The sequence below is a fragment of the Cryphonectria parasitica genome, assembly GCF_011745365.1.
Source record: "Cryphonectria parasitica EP155 unplaced genomic scaffold M406scaffold_1, whole genome shotgun sequence".
Taxonomy (NCBI): domain Eukaryota; kingdom Fungi; phylum Ascomycota; class Sordariomycetes; order Diaporthales; family Cryphonectriaceae; genus Cryphonectria; species Cryphonectria parasitica.
In genome coordinates, this window is record NW_024468909.1 from 1364498 (window position 1) to 1385743 (window position 21246).

The 21246-nt window shown below is 54.3% G+C and overlaps 5 protein-coding genes across 5 annotated transcripts; 3 read left to right on the plus strand and 2 right to left on the minus strand.

Annotated features, from left to right (window-relative positions):
* Positions 1-535: 535 nt before the first annotated feature.
* M406DRAFT_96544 (uncharacterized protein) lies at positions 536-2568 on the minus strand (the record flags this gene model as incomplete). The annotated part of the gene is made up of 3 exons (XM_040926331.1): positions 536-1939; positions 2024-2120; positions 2180-2568. 3 exons carry the CDS (start codon positions 2566-2568, stop codon positions 815-817), a joined length of 1611 nt encoding a protein of 536 aa, XP_040780770.1. The 3' UTR covers positions 536-814.
* Positions 2569-3253: 685 nt separating this feature from the next.
* On the plus strand, positions 3254-4867 carry M406DRAFT_354145 (Tricarboxylate/iron carrier). The gene is made up of 4 exons (XM_040922840.1): positions 3254-3543; positions 3660-3793; positions 3857-3951; positions 4028-4867. Exons 2-4 carry the CDS (start codon positions 3739-3741, stop codon positions 4715-4717), a joined length of 840 nt encoding a protein of 279 aa, XP_040780771.1. The 5' UTR covers positions 3254-3543; positions 3660-3738; the 3' UTR covers positions 4718-4867.
* A 5254-nt stretch (positions 4868-10121) lies between these two features.
* LKH1 (protein kinase) lies at positions 10122-13005 on the plus strand (the record flags this gene model as incomplete). Its single annotated transcript, XM_040926081.1, has 8 exons — positions 10122-10329; positions 10444-10605; positions 10672-11150; positions 11226-11301; positions 11378-11725; positions 11783-12242; positions 12347-12434; positions 12517-13005. The coding sequence occupies 8 exons, from the start codon at positions 10122-10124 to the stop codon at positions 12736-12738; spliced, it is 2043 nt and encodes a 680-aa protein (XP_040780772.1). The 3' UTR covers positions 12739-13005.
* A 975-nt stretch (positions 13006-13980) lies between these two features.
* M406DRAFT_66274 (uncharacterized protein) lies at positions 13981-16371 on the plus strand (the record flags this gene model as incomplete). The annotated part of the gene is made up of 1 exon (XM_040924987.1): positions 13981-16371. One exon carries the CDS (start codon positions 13981-13983, stop codon positions 16369-16371), a length of 2391 nt encoding a protein of 796 aa, XP_040780773.1.
* A 230-nt stretch (positions 16372-16601) lies between these two features.
* Positions 16602-19404, minus strand: M406DRAFT_284266 (uncharacterized protein; the record flags this gene model as incomplete). The annotated part of the gene is made up of 1 exon (XM_040918554.1): positions 16602-19404. The coding sequence occupies one exon, from the start codon at positions 19402-19404 to the stop codon at positions 16861-16863; it is 2544 nt and encodes an 847-aa protein (XP_040780774.1). The 3' UTR covers positions 16602-16860.
* Between the last annotated feature and the right edge of the window lie 1842 nt (positions 19405-21246).

Genomic DNA, 21246 nt, shown 5'->3' on the forward strand with positions numbered 1-21246 from the left:
GAGTGGCTGCAGGGTGCGATCGGCTTGTAGTTAAATCGATCTTGGCAGGGTTTTTGTCCCCTCTTATGGGTCAACTGGGTCTGGGGTCGTCCAATGTCTGGGATCTGATCGTTCTTGTCCACCAAAACAAAAAGCAATGATTCATTCTCATTTTTCTTCTAAAAACTTATGGAACAACGGTACATGATCGACGCTCCATCAGGCTGACACCTGGTTAATTGATACTTCTTTGATGACTGCATGTTTTATTATCCCGAGTATGGAGGCTAGATGTTCGTCCTCGATTGGGAACCAGGCTCCTCCAAAATGATCTCAGGAACTTTGTGTATTCTGTGTACTTCTCTGAAGTTCTGTGAAGGGGAAGTCTTTGATGATCTCTTTTCAACTCGCATGAGCTGCACCACCTACCAGCCACCCGTTGTTGACTTGGTATGCAGCAAGGCTTGTCACACAACTTACTCGCCATACAAGACTTCCCTCACTGTTCAGATGTACCGTCCAGATCAGTAAAAGGGATCCAGTTGTACGTTTTTCTCGATGTTGACACAGTCGATACCTCGCCTACCAAAACGCCTTTGTGGGTTACCAAGAAAAGAGAGCTCTCTTCAAGGAACTAAACATCCATCTATGCGTTCCAGCTTAAAGAACGTTTCCATCGCCTGCCCAACTTTGAATGACTGCAGCCGCCCTTTTCATAATAAATGTACAATGAGATCCCAAAAAACCTGAAGAAGGGTGCAAATAGTAGAGACTCCACACCAACGCTTACAATCTAGCCAATCTTCTTCGTACATCCATGTTATGCCGACCATCCTCAAGTGTGCTTGTGCCTGTGCTCCCTCGCCAGCCGCACGACACTCACTCCCAGCGTGGCCACGAGCAGGATGGCATTGAACAGAGCCATCATGTAGAACGGCGCCCCATGCGACCACGTGTCAAAGAGGAATCCACCCAACTTTGTCAGCAACAAGATCGCCGCACCGCCGCACCACGAGTAGACCCCTGCGATGGTGCCCTTGAGCAGCACCCGGGTGCACCTCGGTTGCGGCTTGGTCCCATCGTTGAGGAGGGAAGTGTCCTCGTTGGCCTCCACGCCGTCAACAACCTGATCGTCTGCTGGAGGCTGGGCCTTCTTGTGAGGGTCGGCGGCCAAGACGCCTTTGCCAAGAGAGCCCAGGCTGCAGACAATGGCACCGATCTGGCTGATCCCGATCAGCGCAACAAGAACAAACACAGTCGGTGAGCCGCCACGGCCATCAACGTTTTTGACCTCGGGACTGGCCAGGTGTGGGAAAATGATATAGCCAACGATGCCAAAGATTGTGGCCACAATGACCGGGTAATCGAAGCGTCCCCGGCGTCTCGACAGGTACCCGAAGATAGGCGCAAAGATCAGCGCAAACAGTTGTGCCACACCGGTCAGAATGGAAGCCAAGACATACGCCTTCCGCTGGTCCCCGTCAGAGATATGGTCGAGGAAGTAGATCTTGACAAATAGAGGGATAAACGCCGAGATGGCAACAGTCGAGGCACGGGCGACAAAACCACCCAGGTAGCCGAGACCGATCTGGGAGTCTGTCACCCCGAGCACGATAGCGTCACGGAGGAGCTGTCGGTACGGCAGGAAGCTCCGCCTCGGCGCCTCAGACCCGTCAGCCAGCCGTCTCTTCTTCAGACCGAACAACGTCCGGAAACCTTTGCCTTCCTCGCCCTTGAGCTTCCGCAGCCCGATGTACACAAAGGACGCAACAAGAATCGCGACCGCGCCGACGACGTAGTAAGAATACTGGACGGCTTCGCCGATCTCGACACCCTCGATCTTGCTGAACTGGCTGGGCAGAGGCAGGAAGACGACCAGAGAGACGAGGGCGCCGAGGCCGGTGAAGAGGCCAACATAGCCGGCGAGGATGGAAGGCTTTTCCCGTGCGTCATCGCTACCCTGCAGGTCTGATCCGTTGGAACGATAACGTTCTGGGGTGATGGTGAGTTCCGACTCGACGGAAAGGGCGACGCTGTCCCGGACATTGTGGCCAGGGACGAGAGTGGGCTGTTCCGTTTCGGGGTCCGAGGAATCAGAGTCGTCGGTCAGGCAGGGAAGGGTCGCCGTGACCATCGTGGCCCTTGAGAACATTGTCCTGTCAGTTCGGCCAGCTCATGAACGAGGGAGGATAGTACTCACGTAGCAGTGGCGCCAATGGCAAAGAGAATCCTCGCCAGGAGCAGCTGGGGGTAAACATTCGACGCCTGGACGAAGAGAAACAGAGAGAGGCCGATGACGGCATATCCGACCATAGCCACGAAGCGAACACCAAGGCGATCCGAGATCAAGCCCCAGAGAGGACAGGCGATCAAGGCCACCAGCTCGTCGACGAACCCGAGAGTGCCGACAATATCGCCCACGCCATCATGAACACCTATCAGATCGGTGATGACAAAAGAAATACTGCTGTTTAGGAAGACCAGGAAGGATATAGAGAAGAGCGCAACCCCGAGAAGGTAGCTAATAGCCTGCGCCGTGGTTGTGGACTCCGAGAAGGGCAGATGGCGCATCAAGATGTTGCGCGCCATGTTGTGAATTTGTTGTCGCTCGTTTGCGGACCAGGGCTGGAGTCAGTCGATACCGAGACAACAATTGTCTGAGGAGGACGAGCTCGAGCTTTCACATGCGCGCGACAAAATGCAGCAATAAGTAGAAACAAGGGAGAAACACAGGAAAGAGTCCCGAGGGAGGAGGTTCGGACAGATGATTGAAGCCTAATTGAGAGCCTGACGACCCGTTGGGATGATCTGGTCAAGCAGCATCCGTTTTTTTATCTCGCCCTGCTCTTTATCAAGCGTCTTAATTCGATAGCCTAAACCATGCAACCTATGGATGCTCTCCCCCAAAAAATATGTCGATGCCCTGTACCAGCGCAGGGGAAATAACACGCCAGGCCAGTGGTTGGTTGAGCAATGACGAGGCGAGGATGACATAAACATACATGCCATAGTACCACCTGCGCGCCATGACCTGGCAACCTCTCACTGGACCGATCCCTGCCAGGCCTTGCTGCCCCTCCTTTCTTCGGCACCTGGAGCCGAGCTCGGCGAGAGCTATCTCCCACCTGTCTCTATCTGCATCCTACAGCGCTAACTGAGGTGGTGTCTGCGAACTCAAGGAGCTAATAACTCGTCAACGGTTTGCGACGGGTCAGTCTCGTCAAAACTCCCTCCCCGCCCTCTCCTTTAACTCAGTTCACACGCGAGCACAACAGGCCAACGAATTGGCTGCTCGACTGACGCAGCCAGGTCCTCTTGGCTCGTCAGCTCTTCCGCCCTTCATCGCAACTTACAACCCTTGCTACGAGACCACGAGAACGCACACGACGCCCTCAAAGATGTCCGCCTCTTTACCAGGCAATCGGGAGCTGCCCGACTCGCAGTACGACCTCAGCACGTACTGGGGCCGCGTGAGGCAGACTGCTGGCATAGTGGATCCGAGGTGAGAGCATTGACAAGCACGCATCGAGAGAGTGGAAATGGTGTGGTACCTGCATCTTAGCAGTAAGCAGCCATAATCGTTCACCAAGGAATTCCCAAACCGCGAATACTAAGGAGGAGGAAGAACAGGGGCAGGTTCTCATTGTGCATCTCTGGCTAACTATTGTGGTGTTCCCCAGGACGCTCTTCGTGGGTAAGAAGGGACTCGAGCAGGCCAAACAGGCAATCACATCGTACAAGACGGGGCAGACGAAGGAGATGACTCCGGAGCTATGGCAGGCCAAAAAGATTGTCGATTCGACATTACATCCTGGTATGGTGGTCCTATAAGGTGTAGGCTCTGGCGGAGAGCATCGACTTATTTGAGGATCTGCAGACACCGGCGAACCAGTCTTGCTACCTTTCCGCATGTCCTGCTTTGTTCTCTCCAACCTAGTGGTGACAGCGGGCATGCTCACACCCGGACTCAAGGTATATACAGCCTTGCTCGCTCCTCGTTTCCGGTACTGTCGAATCACTGTCAACTGACTGAATCCTCCCACGGCAGAACACCGGTACCATACTCTGGCAGATAACCAATCAATCTCTCAACGTTGCCATCAACAACGCAAACGCAAACAAATCTACCCCCCTCTCCTGGTCCATGATCGCTCAGTCCTATTTCCTGGCCGTCGGCGCCTCGTGCTCCGTCGCCGTGGGCCTGAACAGTATCGTCCCCCGCCTCTCTCGCCTCCAACCCCAGACCCGCCTTATTCTTGGCCGCCTGGTTCCCTTCGCGGCCGTTGCCTCCGCCGGCGCGCTGAATGTGTTCCTCATGCGCGGCGAGGAGATGCGCACCGGTATCGATGTCTACCCCGTCCTGTCAGAGACGGACAAGCAGAGGCTCGCGGCCGAAGGCAAGGCGGAGAACGACGTCCCCAGCCTGGGCAAGAGTAAGAAGGCTGCGACACTGGCGGTGGGCGAGACGGCACTGTCGAGGGTGCTGAATAGCAGTCCAATTATGGTGCTCCCGCCCTTAATATTGGTGCGGCTGCAGAAGACGGAGTGGTTGAAGCGCAACCCGCGGTTAACCACACCTGTAAACCTGGGGCTCATTCTAGCCACAAGCTACTTGGCCCTACCATTGGCGCTGGCGGCGTTCCCGCAGAGGCAGAGGGTGAATGCGGCGAGTCTAGAGGAGGAGTTCCACGGCAGGGGAGGGGAGGGCGGTTTGGTCGTGTTTAACCGTGGCATCTAAGTTGCGCGGCAAAGGGCCCAGGAAAGCTGGCCATCATTTGAAAGGCGCTGGGAAAGGGCTTTTTTGGTAGGTGAGGGGTGGGAGGGGCGCAAAATATCACAGAGGCTTCACAAATATCACAAGTACTGCATTTCCCAATATAAAAATGTCCCGTCGTGTGCTGACGAGCCAAAAGCTGCCATAGCCCAACAGACGTGCCAGCCGAGATGGCCAGCACAAAAATTGACCTACAAAGGTCGTCCAAACAGGCCTCTTGTATTTCTCCTTCCCCCTATCTTGCATACTACCTGCGCAACTTGGCATCCTCTCGTCTCTGTGTAGATCTCGCAGATCCCAGTGTCATAGCACCACCGTGACCATGACCGTATTCAGACGCATGATCGCCGGCCCTAACAAACGACCAGCAACGCAGTCGTAGTAGAGTTCAAGGCAAAACCCCTACCACCACGAGGCCAGCGCCGGGATACTGGTGTTTCACAAGGGGTGTCCCTTGTCCTTCAGGTTGATTAACGACCCGGAGCCATTGCGAGCGGACTGATGGGCGAAACAATAATAGAGCAACCAGGGTGCGTGAGGGGGCCGATGATAATGATGGCGGAGTAGCCTCCTCCTCGGTGGGAATTAGTGTTGCAGAAGGTTAGGAAGTAGTAGTATGCTGCTGAGTTAGATGGAGTTTGGATTTTGTGGTGGTGGCATGGGTCGGTGTGCAATTTGGGCACGTCATGTGCCAGGACGGAGGTGTTGTATCGAACCGAATGAAGAACTACATGTGCATGCCACTTGCGAACGTACCAGGCTGAGCAGAAACTCTGTCTTCAGTTGAAAAGATCCAGAGGTGAGAAAATCTAGGGGAATTTAACAACTCCTCCGTCCTGGCCTAGGGTAAGTATAGTTTGATCAAGTATAGAAGAGCTCGCCAATCCGCTTTCATATACATCTACCATCACATAACAATCTTCAATTCATACCAATGTATGGAAAGGCCATGGAGGGACAGACATCCTTCAAGTCACACTCACCTGATCATGGTGTCATGATGGTGATGTCGACATCAAGGGACCACGCCCGCCAACGCATGGTCCGAGATTGCAAGAAGCCCCCCCCCCCCGTGCCATGTGCCAGCGACGATTGATCTGCCTATTTTCTTTCTCTTCTTCTTCACTGCATACTCCATACAGGTATATGTAATACACAGACTGTATACTATAGTACAGTAGTAGATACCATACCTACTTGAAAAATCTGAGGAATGGAGCATTTGATTGTTGTGGACTGCGGAGGGGAAATCACCTTGTCTCTTTCCCACGTGGTAATCACTAAATTCCCACCTGGCCCTAGTGGTACTCATGTATTGTTGCTGGGTCAGCGGGTCACAGCGCTTGTTACCTGCAGTACCATGTCGCTGGCGCCCAGTGGGGATTCCAGAGGACCAGCTCGGAAAAGAGTATCTTCGCCTGTAGCCTTCTCATTTTTATTTTATTTTGTTTTGGTTCGAGGGTGCCCTGCCGCGGCCCGGGCGGGGGGTCCGGTGCTGGAAGGGGGCGGGGGTGCATCGCTTACGAAACGGTACGCCTCGTCTCAGCTAGAGTCGCGTCTGGTCCAACAGAGCAGACCAAACCAACCCGCTGATCTTGTGAATTAGGCAAATGAAAGTTGCCGAGAAGAGGAGGGAACGTTTCGACTGGGTGCGCAGCCGAACAGATTGGTCTTTTGCCCACCACATGGCTGAGCAACGAAACCATCACCCTTTGTTGCATCAGGGAACGCCACGAGCAGCTAAGAATGGCAACCCGAGCACGGGAGGGCGTCTGCTGTGTTGTGGGGAAGGGGGAGCTGACCTGCCAGCCTGCTTTCCTGGCTGGCACTAAATAGTATGTACTGTACCATAGTAACGTATGAACTGAAGGCTATTATAGCACTGCCCCCCCCCCCCCTCCTCCTACAATTCAGTCCCCAGGGCGAGACAAAATGCGACGCGAAGTCTGTCCAGCATGACTCGGAATTCCGGTGTTTCTTTTCCTCGTTCAGGCTTGTCTTGGAGGGACAAAAGAGATCCGAGAGAGAGGCAAAGAGGGGGTGTCCCACATGTTTGTCGGCTTCGGTTCCTGTTCTTTGAGGATCCGGGCACTGGGCCAAGGTAGGTGGCAATAGAAAGGAAAAGGATACCTTGGCAGTCTGAGAGGCTGGAAGGGGGAAGGAGAGAATAGTGGTTGCAGTAGTCTCCCCTCTGGATCCTTCCTGGGGGGCCGGTTGCCCTTTGACCCCAGGGTTCGATACGATGGGTCTCTTTTCTCCCCATAACAACCCCTGGCCCCTGTGAATGAACTTTCCCGGCGGGGGTGCTGCAAGGCTGATTGATGGGTGTGGGACTGCGGATCTTCCGTCGCGTTCTGAAAGAAAGAGACAGAAAGAGAGAGGGAGGAAAAGAAGGAGCGAGAGACTATGCCAACTGCCATTTTTTTGTGAGAATCGTGAGAAGCCGAGGCTGGTTGGTAAAACATGTCCACAAGTGTGTGCTCCAAGAGAACAACGTTTCCCAATGACGGCAGTGAAGGAATCCCTACCAAGCCTGTGTGAGCATTTTTGTGTGTGCCAAGGATTTAGACGCTGTTCGATCTACTTGTTTATCCTGCGTCAGGGTCTGATAGGAACGATCGGAAGCTAGGCCAGTTCCATTTGGGGGATGGTGTGTGACGCTGTCCGCTTATGTATGGTAACTTGGGGGATGAAGGAGGGAGGGAAGGGCCCTGAAGATGGCCTGAGGAAATTCCCTCGACAATGAGAAATCTGGTCTGTCTTCTTGTCTGGTTTGTCATCTGTCTGGCCCTTGAACTGATGAGCGCCTGCACGGCCAAATTTCCCATTCCTCAACTTGGAAATCAGCAGGAGAGCGGGGTACAGTCCCAACATTAAGCCACGAAGGAACAGGCGATGGAACGGGAATGGACCGCGGGTCCATCATGAAGAAATATTATGACTCTGTGCACGTCAACAAATAATTAGCAATGTATAGTTGTTTCTTTCTTATTTATTTTGTTTTATCTTTGTCTGAATTACCCACGGTAGGCATTCACGCTGAAATCACCAATCATTCACACAGAGACAGCAGTCATCTGTCTTGTCAGCTAACCAATGCACGCGTTCTTCGTTCAGGTAACATGTGTGTTCCTTGAGAGAAGGGACAAGGGGACCCTTTTTTCTTCTTTTTTTCTTGCCCTTCATAGTTGCCAATTTGATCCATACGGAGTAAGTAAAAGCACCGGCCAAAAAGTACCGAAGCCTACACGTCTGCCCGTACACTGCCATCGTAGCAGGTGTATTTGCAGGCCCAAGACGCTGGGGCCTAAAGTTTAAATAATAATGGAATCGTGCTGTATCCGTGAGTGATGACTGACTGGGGAAGGACGGGAGATTTCGACACAAAACCATGCCTCGGACAAGATTACCTTACCAGGGGGCCAGGCGAGCATAGACGATAAAATAATTTTGTCCTTTGATTTTATTTCTTGAAACGAGATCTTGGGGTCTTTTATCTTGCTCTCTTGGATCGTAATCTTGGACACCGCTCATCCTTAATCAGTCCCGAGGGGCGAGGAGGGTGTTTTGGTTTTTGGTTTATGAATGTTCTTCCAGGAAGACGGGACTTTTCTCGAATGGCCGTTTCGGGCCAGACGGGTGGCGAGGTTCCTCCTTCAAAGAAGCCTCCAGTCCCACCCTTCCTTGTCGCTCACATTTATTGTCAAGCCAGTGAGTGACTCGGTGACTGACTGCCCGCCTCAAGGTCTATCTCCTCCTGTTTGGTAGCAAGTGAAGGTATCGATCATTCAGTGTGGACGCTTTGATCGTTAAGCTGGGATGGATATCACAATAGTAGCTCTCCTCGCACTCTCCCCCTCTCTCTTAAAAAACAATGGTAAAAAGTGCCCGGAATATTCCAAGGCCTTGGACTTCCGGCTTCTCAAAGACGTCAGCCAAAATCCAATTTATGTGCCCGGTTGCGAGTACGAAGAGGGAAGACCCGGCAACGTGCACTCATTTCTGACAGGCGGGTGCCCACCTAAGACAAGCCCCGAAGCTCAACAGCCTTTAGGCGGGTTACAGTGGGTGGACCGCTAGCTTGGCGTCATTCACACGCCTGTGCGTGCCCTGTGTCTGTGACTGGACGTTTTGTGGGGAGTTGGGTTCGGTTGGAGCGCTGCCCCCCGCCCCCCCCCCCCAAAAACACGACTGACCTCACTGAGAGACCACTCTTCGTCATCTTGTCTCCTTTGCAACCCGCGTCGCATAGCATACCACCAAGTTTGTTATCCCCCCCCCTGCCACGCCCCCCGGCTTGCCGAGAGGAACAACCACAGCGGCACATTGATGGGCGCATTGGCCGCTGGGAGACACACTGGTCGGGGCCAATCTCACGCTGTCCCCAATCCGATCGTCATTCTCCATTCTTTCGATCACGACCCCCATCACAACCACGATTGAGGGAAGGTCGTTCGACTTTCCAATCCGAACCTCTCTCTCCCCATCGCAATACTCGCCAGAAGAAGAAAAAAACCGCCGCCTCAGTCTGAGACGTGTGCGTGTGTCTCGTTGAGCGACCGATCTGGACTTGAGAACCGAATCAGTACCAATAGTCTCCCACCCCCCCTCAAGAAGCAGCAGCCAGCCACAAGGAGGCGAGCGGAACAAGCGCGCGAGCGAGCAAGCCTGACGTACCCTGCCCTGTTGCCCTGGCCAGAGGAGCCTCACCAGATCCCACGCACGACTGGCTTTTTGTCTCGTCCCCCAGAGAAGGCAGTCGCTGTTTCTTCTCTTTTCCGAGGAAGGGAGGAAAAGTCACCTACACGGCGAGTAATATCAAGACTGCTACTGCCATTGCATCGCTATTGTTTCGCCTTGGTCTCCCCGGCGGCAGTGGTACTGAGCAGCCAGCCAGGCGTCCGTTGAGGGCTCCCTGTCAGCAATTTCTCCGCCTCCTCTTCCCTCGCACTTCAACTGCACTGCACTGCAACACATCACACACTCTTGCTGCTGCAACCAAAGGCCTGCCTCTCCTGTGCTGGCCCATCCTGTCCTGCATTGCATTGCATACCACGGCTTCTTTCCCTGCAGTTTCTTTGTGCTGCCCTCTCTTCTTCACCCCCACAGACCCGTTTTCCTAATCGAAACCACTCGATTCCCGTTAGCCAACAAGAGAGGAGGGACCAATCGACTACTGCTACCAACGCAGTAACGCTGAGACGGGGAACTAAGGACTGCTGCTGCAACAACACCCAACCACAGAAATCCAAGTTTCCCCGACCTGGATCGATGAACTTGGCCTGACCTCAAGCACACAACACAAGACACTCGAGGGCCTGTCCTCCTCCTCTCCTCAAACGGGTCAATAGCAGATCAAGTCAGAAACATGTCGACTCCCACAACTGCGACTGCTACAATTCCGCATTCACATTACCACCACCCGTCGCATTCACACCACTTCCCCTACTACCCGACGAACACCTCCTCCACTGCCTTCCGATCGACCGCTACCCAGCTCCTCCCCACCCCCAGCCGGCTCGGTGCCTCGTCGTATCCCACATCGGCGTTGACTTCGAACTACGCTCCCTCGTCGAGTACACAGGCCTCCTCCGGCACCATTAATGGGTCTTCATTCTCCAGCAACTCCTCCTCCTTGGCCCGTTCCCAGCGGCAAGAGTTAGGCGACCTGCGGGCCATCGTCGAGCAAGACTACACTGCCATGGCCCCCTCGACTACTGCTGCGTCTTCTCAGGCACAGTCCTCGTCCAACAAGAAGAGGAGACGAGACAGCCCTGTCGACTGGAAGAAGTTCTATGGCGGCCAGCCGCCCAAAGAGATCATCGTCATTGACGACACCCCCGAACCCGACAGTGCCACGGTCTCTACCGTCTCCAACTCACAACAGACGCTGCTCAATGTCAGTGCAATGACAACAGCACCCTACGCCTACGCAAACGGCGCCACCAACTCCACCACCACCACCAATGGCGGCGCCCCCGTGAGTGCCAATACATCTGCTGCTCGGCATGCCCCCAAACGGCGGAAGCGAGACGATGATGTCCCCACGACCTTGGGCACCCGTTATGATCCTGTCCACCACAGCAAGCTCAACGGTTCGGCCACAACCCCTCGGCAGCAAAACGGGACCCCTTCAGGTTCGACCATTTCCTCCAGCGGCCGCACTGACTCGGCCATTCACACCACCGCTGCCACCTCGCTCGGGTCTCTGTCATCAAATGGTCAATATGACTATGATGGTCAGCCAGGTCAGAAGAGGAAGCGGACTCGACAGCAGGTTGCCAATGAGGTCAAACGTAGGGAGAACGCCATCGTCGGCCACAACTTCCCCAGCTACCAACCTCCACCGTACCCACCCAAGAAGGCTGGCGAGGTGAACGTCCGAGTCATTCCAGACGTAAGTAATCGATTTCCCCTCCGGAACATCTGGGTAAAGAACAGCCCCGCTGATCATGGACTTCATCTTTCATAGTCGTACAAGAGTGGAAATGTCGACGACAACGACGGCCACTATATCGTCGTTCCCGACGCGCCGTTGACTGATAACTGTAAGCTGCCTTCTTGTTTCCTGCGCTCCGTTCTGCACGACCGTGTCTTACTTACTGACCCCGCTCTCCACTGTAGACCAAATGATGAAGATGCTTGGTCAAGGCACCTTCGGTAAGGTTGTTCAGGCTCGCGACCAAAGGCGCAACGAGCTGGTTGCCGTGAAGATCATTCGCTCCGTCCAAAAGTATAGAGATGCGTCGAGGATCGAGCTGCGAGTTCTGGCGACCCTGAAGGCCAACGACCCAGACAATCGCAACCGGTGCATACACCTTCGCGATTGTTTTGACTACCGAGGTCACATCTGCATCGTGATGGACCTGCTGGGGCAGAGTGTCTTTGATTTTCTCAAGGGCAATTCCTTCGTCCCGTTCCCCAACAGCCAGATACAGAGTTTTGCTCGTCAGCTCCTCACAAGCGTGGCTTGTAAGTTGCACCGGGCCGCTCGCCCTTTTCCTCGTGATGTGTTCTGATCATATTTAGTCCTCCACGACCTGAACCTTATACATACGGATCTCAAGCCCGAGAACATCCTGTTGTACGACAGTGCATATCAGACATTCACATACAACCGCAAGATTCCATCGTCCTCGACCTCGGTCAACAGGAACGCCACACAACGGCGTGTCCTTCTGGACACGGAAATCCGGCTCATCGACTTTGGATCCGCAACCTTCCAGGATGAGTACCACTCGTCCGTGGTATCGACTCGGCACTATCGAGCGCCTGAGATCATCCTCGGCCTTGGATGGTCGTTCCCTTGTGACATTTGGAGTATCGGATGTATCCTCGTCGAGTTCTTCACAGGTGATGCGCTTTTCCAGACGCATGAAAATCTGGAACACCTGGCCATGATGGAGAACGTCGTTGGTACCCGGATTGATTCGTACCTCGTTACCCGAGTCAACAGGATGACCAGGAACGGTGGCAATCCAGCCTCGAAGTACGTCATGCCCTCACTGTTCCTTTCTTTCCCTTTTTTCTTTCTTTATGTCTCTCCTTTCCTCTTCTCGGGTGTAATCAAGGCTTTAGCTGACATGCAATCAGATATTTCAAGAGAGGCAAGCTGGACTATCCACAACAAGAGACCACCAGAGCGTCGCGACGATTCGTCAAGGCTATGAAGAAGTTGGATGTAAGTTGATAGGCAGCTCCTTTGTTTCTTTCTCTTGTTCAACCAGGAAGCAACGGGTTGCTGACTGAACGTCTCTCTGCAGGACATTATTCCTAGCAATACGGCTTTTTTGAAGAACTTCAAGGATCTTCTCAAGAAGATCTTCGTCTACGATCCACAACATCGTATCACAGCGAAGCAAGCCTTACAGCACCCCTGGTTCAAGGAGACGGCCCACCCTGATGACGGCACCGAGGCTGCCAAAATAAAAATGGAGAGGATGCGGACTCAAGGGGTGCACGCAGCTCGCAGCGCACATGGCTGAAGGGGAACAGCATCGAGGCATTCAAACATACTTAATCTGGGATTACATCGGGATGACTAGGCTAGTGGCTAGGTGCTCGGAACGGTCGGCGCATTTTGAGATCCCATCTACATCGTCCTGTTCGACAGATTGCGATTTCTCTTATGGGATTGGGAAGGATATGGGCACCAAACGGATTACTATTATTACCAGCTGAGCGAACGCAAGCATGCATGCACGGGCATACATTGACACGGCGAACCTCAAATCTATCTAGCCTTCTGCACCATCCACCGTCTCCCTCTCTCTGGCGGCCGACTACGACTGAAATGAGTAGAGCAGGGTGTGTCTTCAAGGGCCCTGCCAACGATCCACATTCATTCATATGCTTGTCACAGCGTGTGGCACCGGCGACGCTCGACACCGATCGAACCATCGAACCTTCTTTGCCCTTGTTGAGAGGTGCAGGGCAACGACACACTTCTCCTCATTAGCATACAGCAATTATTTTTTTTTTTTTTTTTTTTTTGTTCATGAAAGGCTCTCGTCCTATTCAGAATGATCTATTCGAAACCAAAGCACCAGAGCCACCGATGGAAATTGAGCCATCAGAGGGATCTTTTCGGCCGGCAGTGGCGTCGGAGTCCACTGAAACCAGCATTTCGTCCAAAGGGAGTGACGGATCATTTTCACAATGGTATTCAGGATCCTGCGACGGTTTTGTAGACAATGCCCTTGTTGAGAAGTGAAAGCACATAGATGCTAGCCTTATTGTCTAAGGAGCATCAGGAAGGACAAAGACCAAGGTTCATGCTTTGCCTAGGGAAGAGGGGGAATAAGACAACAGCACGAGATTGACAGTCTTGTCAAAGGAAATCAAAGTGAGAACAAGTCTCTACTTGTCTAATATTCCGAGTTGTCAATTGTTCTGTCTTGAAGGCATTGTTTGAGACTCCTAGGCATAGAACATCATGACGCTGGCGTTTGTTCCCAGGGGGAATCGATATATTGTCCCATCTCTCTCTCTGTCTCTCTCTTGTCCGGTCGCAACATCTATTGCCTGTTGAGCCCTCGACTTGATCCTGCTAACGGACCAGACTCAAGTATACACAACAAGGCAGGGTAAACTGAACCAACAACAACACCTTACCACGACATCACATTCTGTGCCTGCACGAAAGAAGAAAAAGGAAGGAAAAAAGGAGGAACAACTCTTCATTTTCCCACTACCCGAGAGGACATCTCGTCGATCAAGCTGTCAAGATGGTCTATCACCACCGTCGCCTCTCTTCTCTCTCCTCAAAAGAGGTAACCGCCCTCGCAAGCCTCCTGTCCCTCCCCGTCCGCCTCCTAGATCCAACCACCGGTGTCCCCAGCGACCTCTGGCTGGCCAGCCAAGCCCGCAACATCACCACCAACCTCCCCAAACCCCTCCTCCGGCCCCACAACCTCCTCTCGCGCTTGTACATGTCCGCCAACAGACACCTCCACCTCACGCTCGAGGACGTGATCCCGGAGTGCGCGGTGCTCTGCCCTGCGCACCACGACCTCAACCCCTGGGTGGTGCGGCAGGTGTTTTTGCTTGTCACGGAGGAGGTCACTTCGGGGCTTGTCTCGCTGGAGAAGTACCTTGTGCGGCCTGGGCGGTATAACAACGACAAGGATCACAGTAACAGCAACAGCAGCAAGAAGCGGCTGGATAGTGACACGGTGGCCGAGATCAGGGACTTTGTCGACCGCATGCATGCGCTGCTGAACCTGTCGACGGGCTCCGAGGTCCTGGACAGGGTCGGGTGTCCTGACGGGGCGAGGGTGCTCCCGAGGATTCAGGGCGGGTGCGAGGCCTGTGTGGTGGCTGTCATAGGCGCCAGCGCGGGCGCGCTCTGTGACTTGCAGGCAGGTTTGTGTGGGCGGTCGCATAGAAAAGGGGAGCCGGCGCTGTTGAGGCTGGTGCAGGCGTGGATCTCGAACCTCCCTCGGGAGAATGACGAGGTTGGGAGGGAGGAGGAGATGACGAAGGAAAAAGTCATGCGGCAAAGCGAGAGGCTGGCGAGGACGATAAAGAGGGTTCGGCGTCTTGTGTGCAAGAAGAAACACCGGCGTGCCGTTGAGGGTTGGACGCGGGGTGGTCATCGGTCTGGATCGCGCCACGGCGGCATGATTTCAGGTGAACATGGCTCTGGTGCCAGCAGGGGCGAGCTGTCACTCGATGTTCAGCGCTCGAGGGACCGTGTTCACGAGGGTGCATTTTCCGAGGCCGCTTGGCCGAGCGAGCCCAAAGGATCTGGCGCCCTCAGCACCGGTAAGCAAAAGCAGCTTTCTTCACCTTCCAAAACTCTCTCTGCGTCAACTACTACAATCGCACCATCCGGGCCTCGTGGTCGCCATCGTAGCCATAGTCACAACAGTGGTAAAGACACCACCTCTCATCCTCACCGCACTGGTCGTCATATCCAGCAGCACCACCCTTCTACTGCTCCTTCATCCCATCATCGCTCCGCCGCGCGTGCTCACACCGCCTTGTCGTACGCTGACACCATCGAGCAACTTATAGATTGCTACCACATCGAAGAGGAGAGCGACGACAACGATCACGACCAAAACGACGACGACTGTCTCGAGAGGTCCGAAGTGGCGGGCCTGGAGGCCGCCCGAGCCTCGCAGAGGTGGTGGGAGGCCTTTAGTGATGTGGGTGAGCAGCAGCATCCTGCTTTCAGGAGCCAGGTTGCCGCGTCGGCGGTGCCCTCGCCGCTGGACGTGAACAGAGAGGGCGATGGAGGTGAGGAGGTGTTTGACCCTACCCAGTGGACAGACATCTCTGTGCACACAACCGCCACGCCGCCGCTCGCGACAACAACGAAGACGAGGAGGACCGAGAAACCACCACCACATGTGCCCACGATCCCGCCACAACATCGTTTCCCGCTCTTGGGTGGTGATGATGATGATGATGATGATGATGACGATGAAGACGACGACGTTGATGACCAGAGACAGAGTGCAGCTTGGTACCCTAGGGCAGTCATGGCCTCCAGCGTCTACAGCAACGACTGGACGGTACGGCCTCATCCAACCCCCGCGCGGGCTGTGGTCCAATCCAACGTTCGGGCTGCGATGCCGAGCAGGGCGGACAACAGCAGTAACTTCATGAGCCCCGGGGTGGCTCCTTGTGCTCCTCGTCTGGCATCGCAGGTTGTCGCCGAGCACAGCTCCGAGTCCAAGTCGTCGAGAATCACGGCCTGGCCTGCGTATCCTCGCGCCGAACAAATCACCACTGACAGGCCGAAAAGAAGAAGAGGCAACAGCCGTCATCATCACCAACACCAACACCGCCAAGTCTCGACCACAAAAACCGTAGACAAGTCGTCGTCCAAGCAGAACAACAAGTCCACCGCAACCATAGACGGCCCCCAGCCACTTACCCCCCAAGAGTTCCGGACCGCCCTCACCAGCATCAACAGGTTTTCCTCCTCCTCCTCAGACAACAACAGGTCCTACTCCCACGCCGGCTTCTTTGTGTTTGAGGGAGACATCCCCGAGGGCACCGTCTTGCCAGGAGAGTCTGCCTCGAATATTGGGAATCGGGAGTATGTTTGGGCTTTGCAGAATGGAGAGCTGGAGCGGGCCAGGGCTATGTTTGGTGGGGAGGAGTAAGGGGCCGTATTGCGATTTGTCAAGCGCTGTGGAAGATTGCGAGGAGAGGCCTCATCGTTACTTGCCTTGAAATGCGTCTGTTCCTGCTGGCCTCGGCTATACCAATTGATCGATAGCCTTGAGGGCATTAAAAATAGGCAATAGTCACTTCTCATACCACATTCATTACCTCGACAAATGTCTTGCATTTTTGTTTTTCCTTTGTCCACAGCGTGGAGGCCACTTTCCATACCTCAACTGAACAAAGAATCATTTCTTTTCATTTTTTTCCATAGCTTAAAGTAATTTCGGTGGTTTATTTATCTCCTCTCTTAACAAAGAGGCCGACACTAATGCGTCTTATCAAAGACTCTTCCCACACATTTGCTTTGCATGCCACGTTTCCAGATATTCTATTGAAGTCAAGAGCTCACGCGTGTGATTCAAACGAATAGCCAAAAGAGGATTACATCGGCTGCTGATGCCACTCACTAATTGGATGACTACGCATCAATCTGCATCCTCGTCGCTCTCCACCAGCATCTTCCTCAGCGCAGGCAGAAACAGCTCCGCCTTCCTGAAATCACCCAGCTTGACACGCATCATATCAAACGCCATGAGCACCACCTGGTCAGTAGGGCGGTTGCGCTTGCTCCGCCCGTCTGCGGTGAACGAGTTCCCAATCTTGGGATAGCGCTGCGAAAAGTGCGTGAGCAGTACCCGCCTGGCCTGCATGCGCCGCGCCACGTCCAGCGCCTCGCTCATGGTGCAGTGCTTCTTGGCGTACGCGTCGTCCCGCAGCTCGTCGTCTAGCGTGCTCTCGTGCAGCAGCAGCGTGCAGCCACGCCCGATCCGCACAAGCCCATCTGACGGGCGGCAGTCGCCCGAGTATGCCACCTTGAGCCCTGAAGGCCAGGTGAAGACGCACGCCAGCGCGCCGTAACAGTGGTCTACGCGGCAGGCGTCGATCCGCGCCAAGCCCGTGTCCCTGCCGGCCAACGAGGTTGCGTCGAAGATGACGGGGTCCTGGATAGCCTCGCGCTGTTGGGGTCCTCGGATGCTGATCAGGCGGAGGCGGTCGAAGCCAAAGTCCTCGACGTCGGCATACTCGCGCAGCCAGTCGAGCATGTACGGGGTGGAAACGACGGTCAGGCGGGGGGTGGGCTCGGCGGTGATATTCTGAGTCATGTTGGTGGTGGTCACTTCATTCCAGGCTCTGATGACGCTCGCAGTGCCGAGGTGGTGGTCTGCGTGGAGGTGGCTGATCCAGATCACCTTGAGGTCGCCGAGGATCTCGTCGGCCTTGTCGTAGCCGTACATGCGGCGAAGCTGGCCGAGCGTGTTCTCGCCGCAGTCAAAGAGATAGGAGCCGTAGCCTGGAACGCGGATGAGGGTGGCTGACACGTTGCGGTATTTCGAGGGCAGTGCGGAGCCTGTGCCAAGCGCAATAACCTCGAGGTCGCGGTTTGGAATGTCCTTTTCGGCTGCTTCGATTTCAGCTAGCAGAGCTGGGTCTTCCGACTTAGCCTTGGCTTTGTCTGCCATCTCGATGACCTTGGGGTCGATACTTTGCACGGCCCCTAATAAGTCCATGGGTTGAAGGATCTCGTCGTCCTTGACTTCCACACGCGGTGATTGTATCAGCTTGGCTCCGACCTGAGCCACTTGAAGGGCTTTAGTGGCGGGGCCCTTGGGTTTGTTGTCAAAGACAGGCAGACCAAACCGATCAGGATCTATCCTGTGCATCCTGACCATGCTGTTGGCGGCGCCGTGCATGGCAATACCGTTGGGGTTCGTGTCTGGCGAAAAGACTGTGTGCGTCATGTCCCCGCGCGCTTCCATAAACTCTTTGATTCGTTCGTCGTGCTGAACACCGCGTCCCAGATTCCAGTACATAACGTCGAGCGTCCCCATGAGCGAGTCGTCGCTCCATTCAGGACGTGCCAAGAACTCGCTGATGTACGATGCGTCAGGGAGATCGATAAAAGCAAATCCGCGGCCTTCAACAGCCGGCGCAAGGACCATATCAGGTGTCACGTCCATGTCGTCCTTGCCCTTGACCGTCTTGCCACTGGTGAGTAATTTATAGTCCCACCTCTGCACACCGAGCCTCTCAGCTGCCTGAACATCGAACTTTCCTCGCCTGGCCTGTCCTTTGACAATGTAACAGAGGGATTGTGTTGAGGGCGAGGTACGAGGGAGTTCCGCAATCCTTACTGCCGGCCAGGGTCTCCGGGTGAAAACCTGTATGTCAGGGACTGCTTCGTCGTCGCCAGGCATGGGACCCTCGTATTTCTTCATCTGGCCGTCCTCGCCCTTGACGAAGATTGCCGCCGGCAGCTTGACCTGGTACAGCGTGCTCTCCTCCAGAGCGTCTAATTCCCATTCCGAGTCGAACATATTGTCCACCACAGACTTGACCAGCTCTCGGGCAGCCTGCTTCTTCTCCGCATCCTGCATCGGGCTCACCTGACCTTGGCCTTGTGTACCCTCGGCGACCATATCGTCGTGGCTCCTCTTGCGGCCGTGGGGTTTGGTGGTCTCGGCAGCAGGCTTCAGAGACACATACCACACCCGTACATTCGCATCCTCAAAGTCAGGTTTCCTACCCTGCTGGTGGTCCCTGGCAGACTCATGCGGTATCTCATGTAACCTCAGAGGCAACCCTTTGCGGAAGATGAACCGCCGCGAGGTAGCAACCATGTGTGCGATGTTTTCGGCGCCATAGATCTTCAGGCTTGCGATCGTGGACAGGTTCCCTTCGGCCTTTTTTTTCTTCTTCTTGTTGCTCTCGTCAGGCAGCTTCTGGGTGGCGACGACATCGGCAATGGTGAGGATCATGCCCAACAGCCCGCCGACGTTCTTCCACGTGGTGGGGCCGGAGAGGAAGACCTCGTCGAGCTTGGACAGGGCGACCCGCCGCTGCGCCATGATGCGCTGCATGCCCTCGGACATGTGCCCAAAGACATAGCGGCGGGAGTCAAAGTGCAGCAGCACGCACGGCCCCGGCGAGTCCGCCGTCGGGACGGAGATGATCTGGACGTACTGGAGCATCGGGCTTTGGAAGCCAGCACCTGGGACGTCGACAAGGCACTCGATGGGCGACGGTGGCTCGAGGCCGTGCTTGCGGTAGAGGAGGAGCGAGTGGGCGTTTTTCCGCCAGATGCCGGGAGGAAGCTTGTGGATCTGGGTCGGAGGGGGACGCAATCTGTCGGAGAGGCTCAACGCGAGGGAATCTGGTGCCGGCGTGGCTGCAGAGGAGTCGTTCTCCTCGGGTTCAACCCTGGCGAAGCTGAGCCGGGTCGGCAGGGTATGGTTCGCTCGCCGTTGCTGCGGTGGTGAGTATCGCAGTGTGGTGATCGCCGCGGTTCCTCGTATTCTGGGAAGATGCGCGACAGCTTTCATTTCCCTTCCTCCTCAGCGCCTCTTTTGTGTCCCAAAACGTGGACTGCGAGGTTTGTCTTTGGGCGAGTACAGGCAGCCTCGCCGAATGACTTGACTACATACAGGGAGGTGTACTGCACAAGCATTTGCCCAGAAAATTTCTTATCTTATCGGAAGTACCTTTGTACTGTACTTATGCTGATGTAATCAATTTTAGGTATACACTTTCTGCGTACCATAGTATCTGGGAAGGCACACAAAGTAGCAAGTACCTCCTTCCGGGGTCGCAACACACGACCAAGCATCAGCACACGTCCCTGACAAGCCCCTCACTCAGACATATACTCCGTGGAACGATGCATTGTAACTCAACCTTCGGTTCAAAATACATAAGCCAGTATTTTGCCATGCTCCATGAATACTCTCGTCGTCTTCACCATCTCTGACCATCATCTGGTCAGCATCAACTTGAGGACTGGGGACTCTCGTGCGCACCAATTCTTAAGTCGCTGTTGTCACTCAGAAACAGCTTGTATATAAAACGTTGGCTGGGTGAGATGAGATTCGATATTTAAGACGGCAGGAGGAACTCTGTCTGTCGAGCCCCCTTCCTTCAGTGCTGAGCCCAGATGCTCCAGCCTCGTAGACCAAAGCAGCCTTTTCAAATCAACCAAACTTGCTGAGTACTTTACTTAGAGCCAGCCCCTATCTTGTCTCGAGGTGTCCTTGGAAGAATGTGCCTCTAGGTCCGGCCCTCGCGTCACCCAGAGGAAAGAGAGCATGCGATCGGTCTCGGTATTCACATTACACGGAGAACGAAAGGATTTCAAGGCAAAATTGTCTTTTATTTTGTATAATTATCCAAAAAATATGTCGAAGTTGAGGTTACTCCCTCAGCTTTTTATGGATAGCAGTCCACCGCCCACCGACCAGTTTCGGCCTCTTAGTAGCCGGCGGATCCATTGGTTTGATTTTGAAATTTTTTTTTTTTGGTGCCCCTCCCCTTCTTGACGCCCTCAAATGCAACAGAAGGGGTGTGTTATGTACACAGTATGCTATAGCCAGTAGAGATCCATGCCGCCGCAGTGGGCGTTGGCTTGTTCCAAGAACGCACAAGACCCAACGTCATTCAAACGGCGTTACAGCGCGTGCCCGAAAAGGCTTTTCTTCACTTTGTCTCTGGCCGTTCTCGTCCATGATGCTTTTCCCGGTGAAAAATATTCCTTCCCGCCGTATTGATGCAGCTCAGTTGCGTTTCCCGGGGGTATCGAATATTTGAAACAAAAAAATATGAAAAGGATATGAAAAAAGAAAAACAAGAAACTTTTTTTGGTGGTCCTCCCTATGATCATTCTGAAGGCTGCGCGCAGAATTCGTTGGGCCAGTCTGTAACTCCATGTTCCCCCATCTTTTCTATGCGCCGCCGCGAAGACCTACTAATAATATCAAAAAGACCTGGCCGACGCTTGTTATACCAAAAAGTAGACCAGCGCCGCCTTTGAAATGGAATCA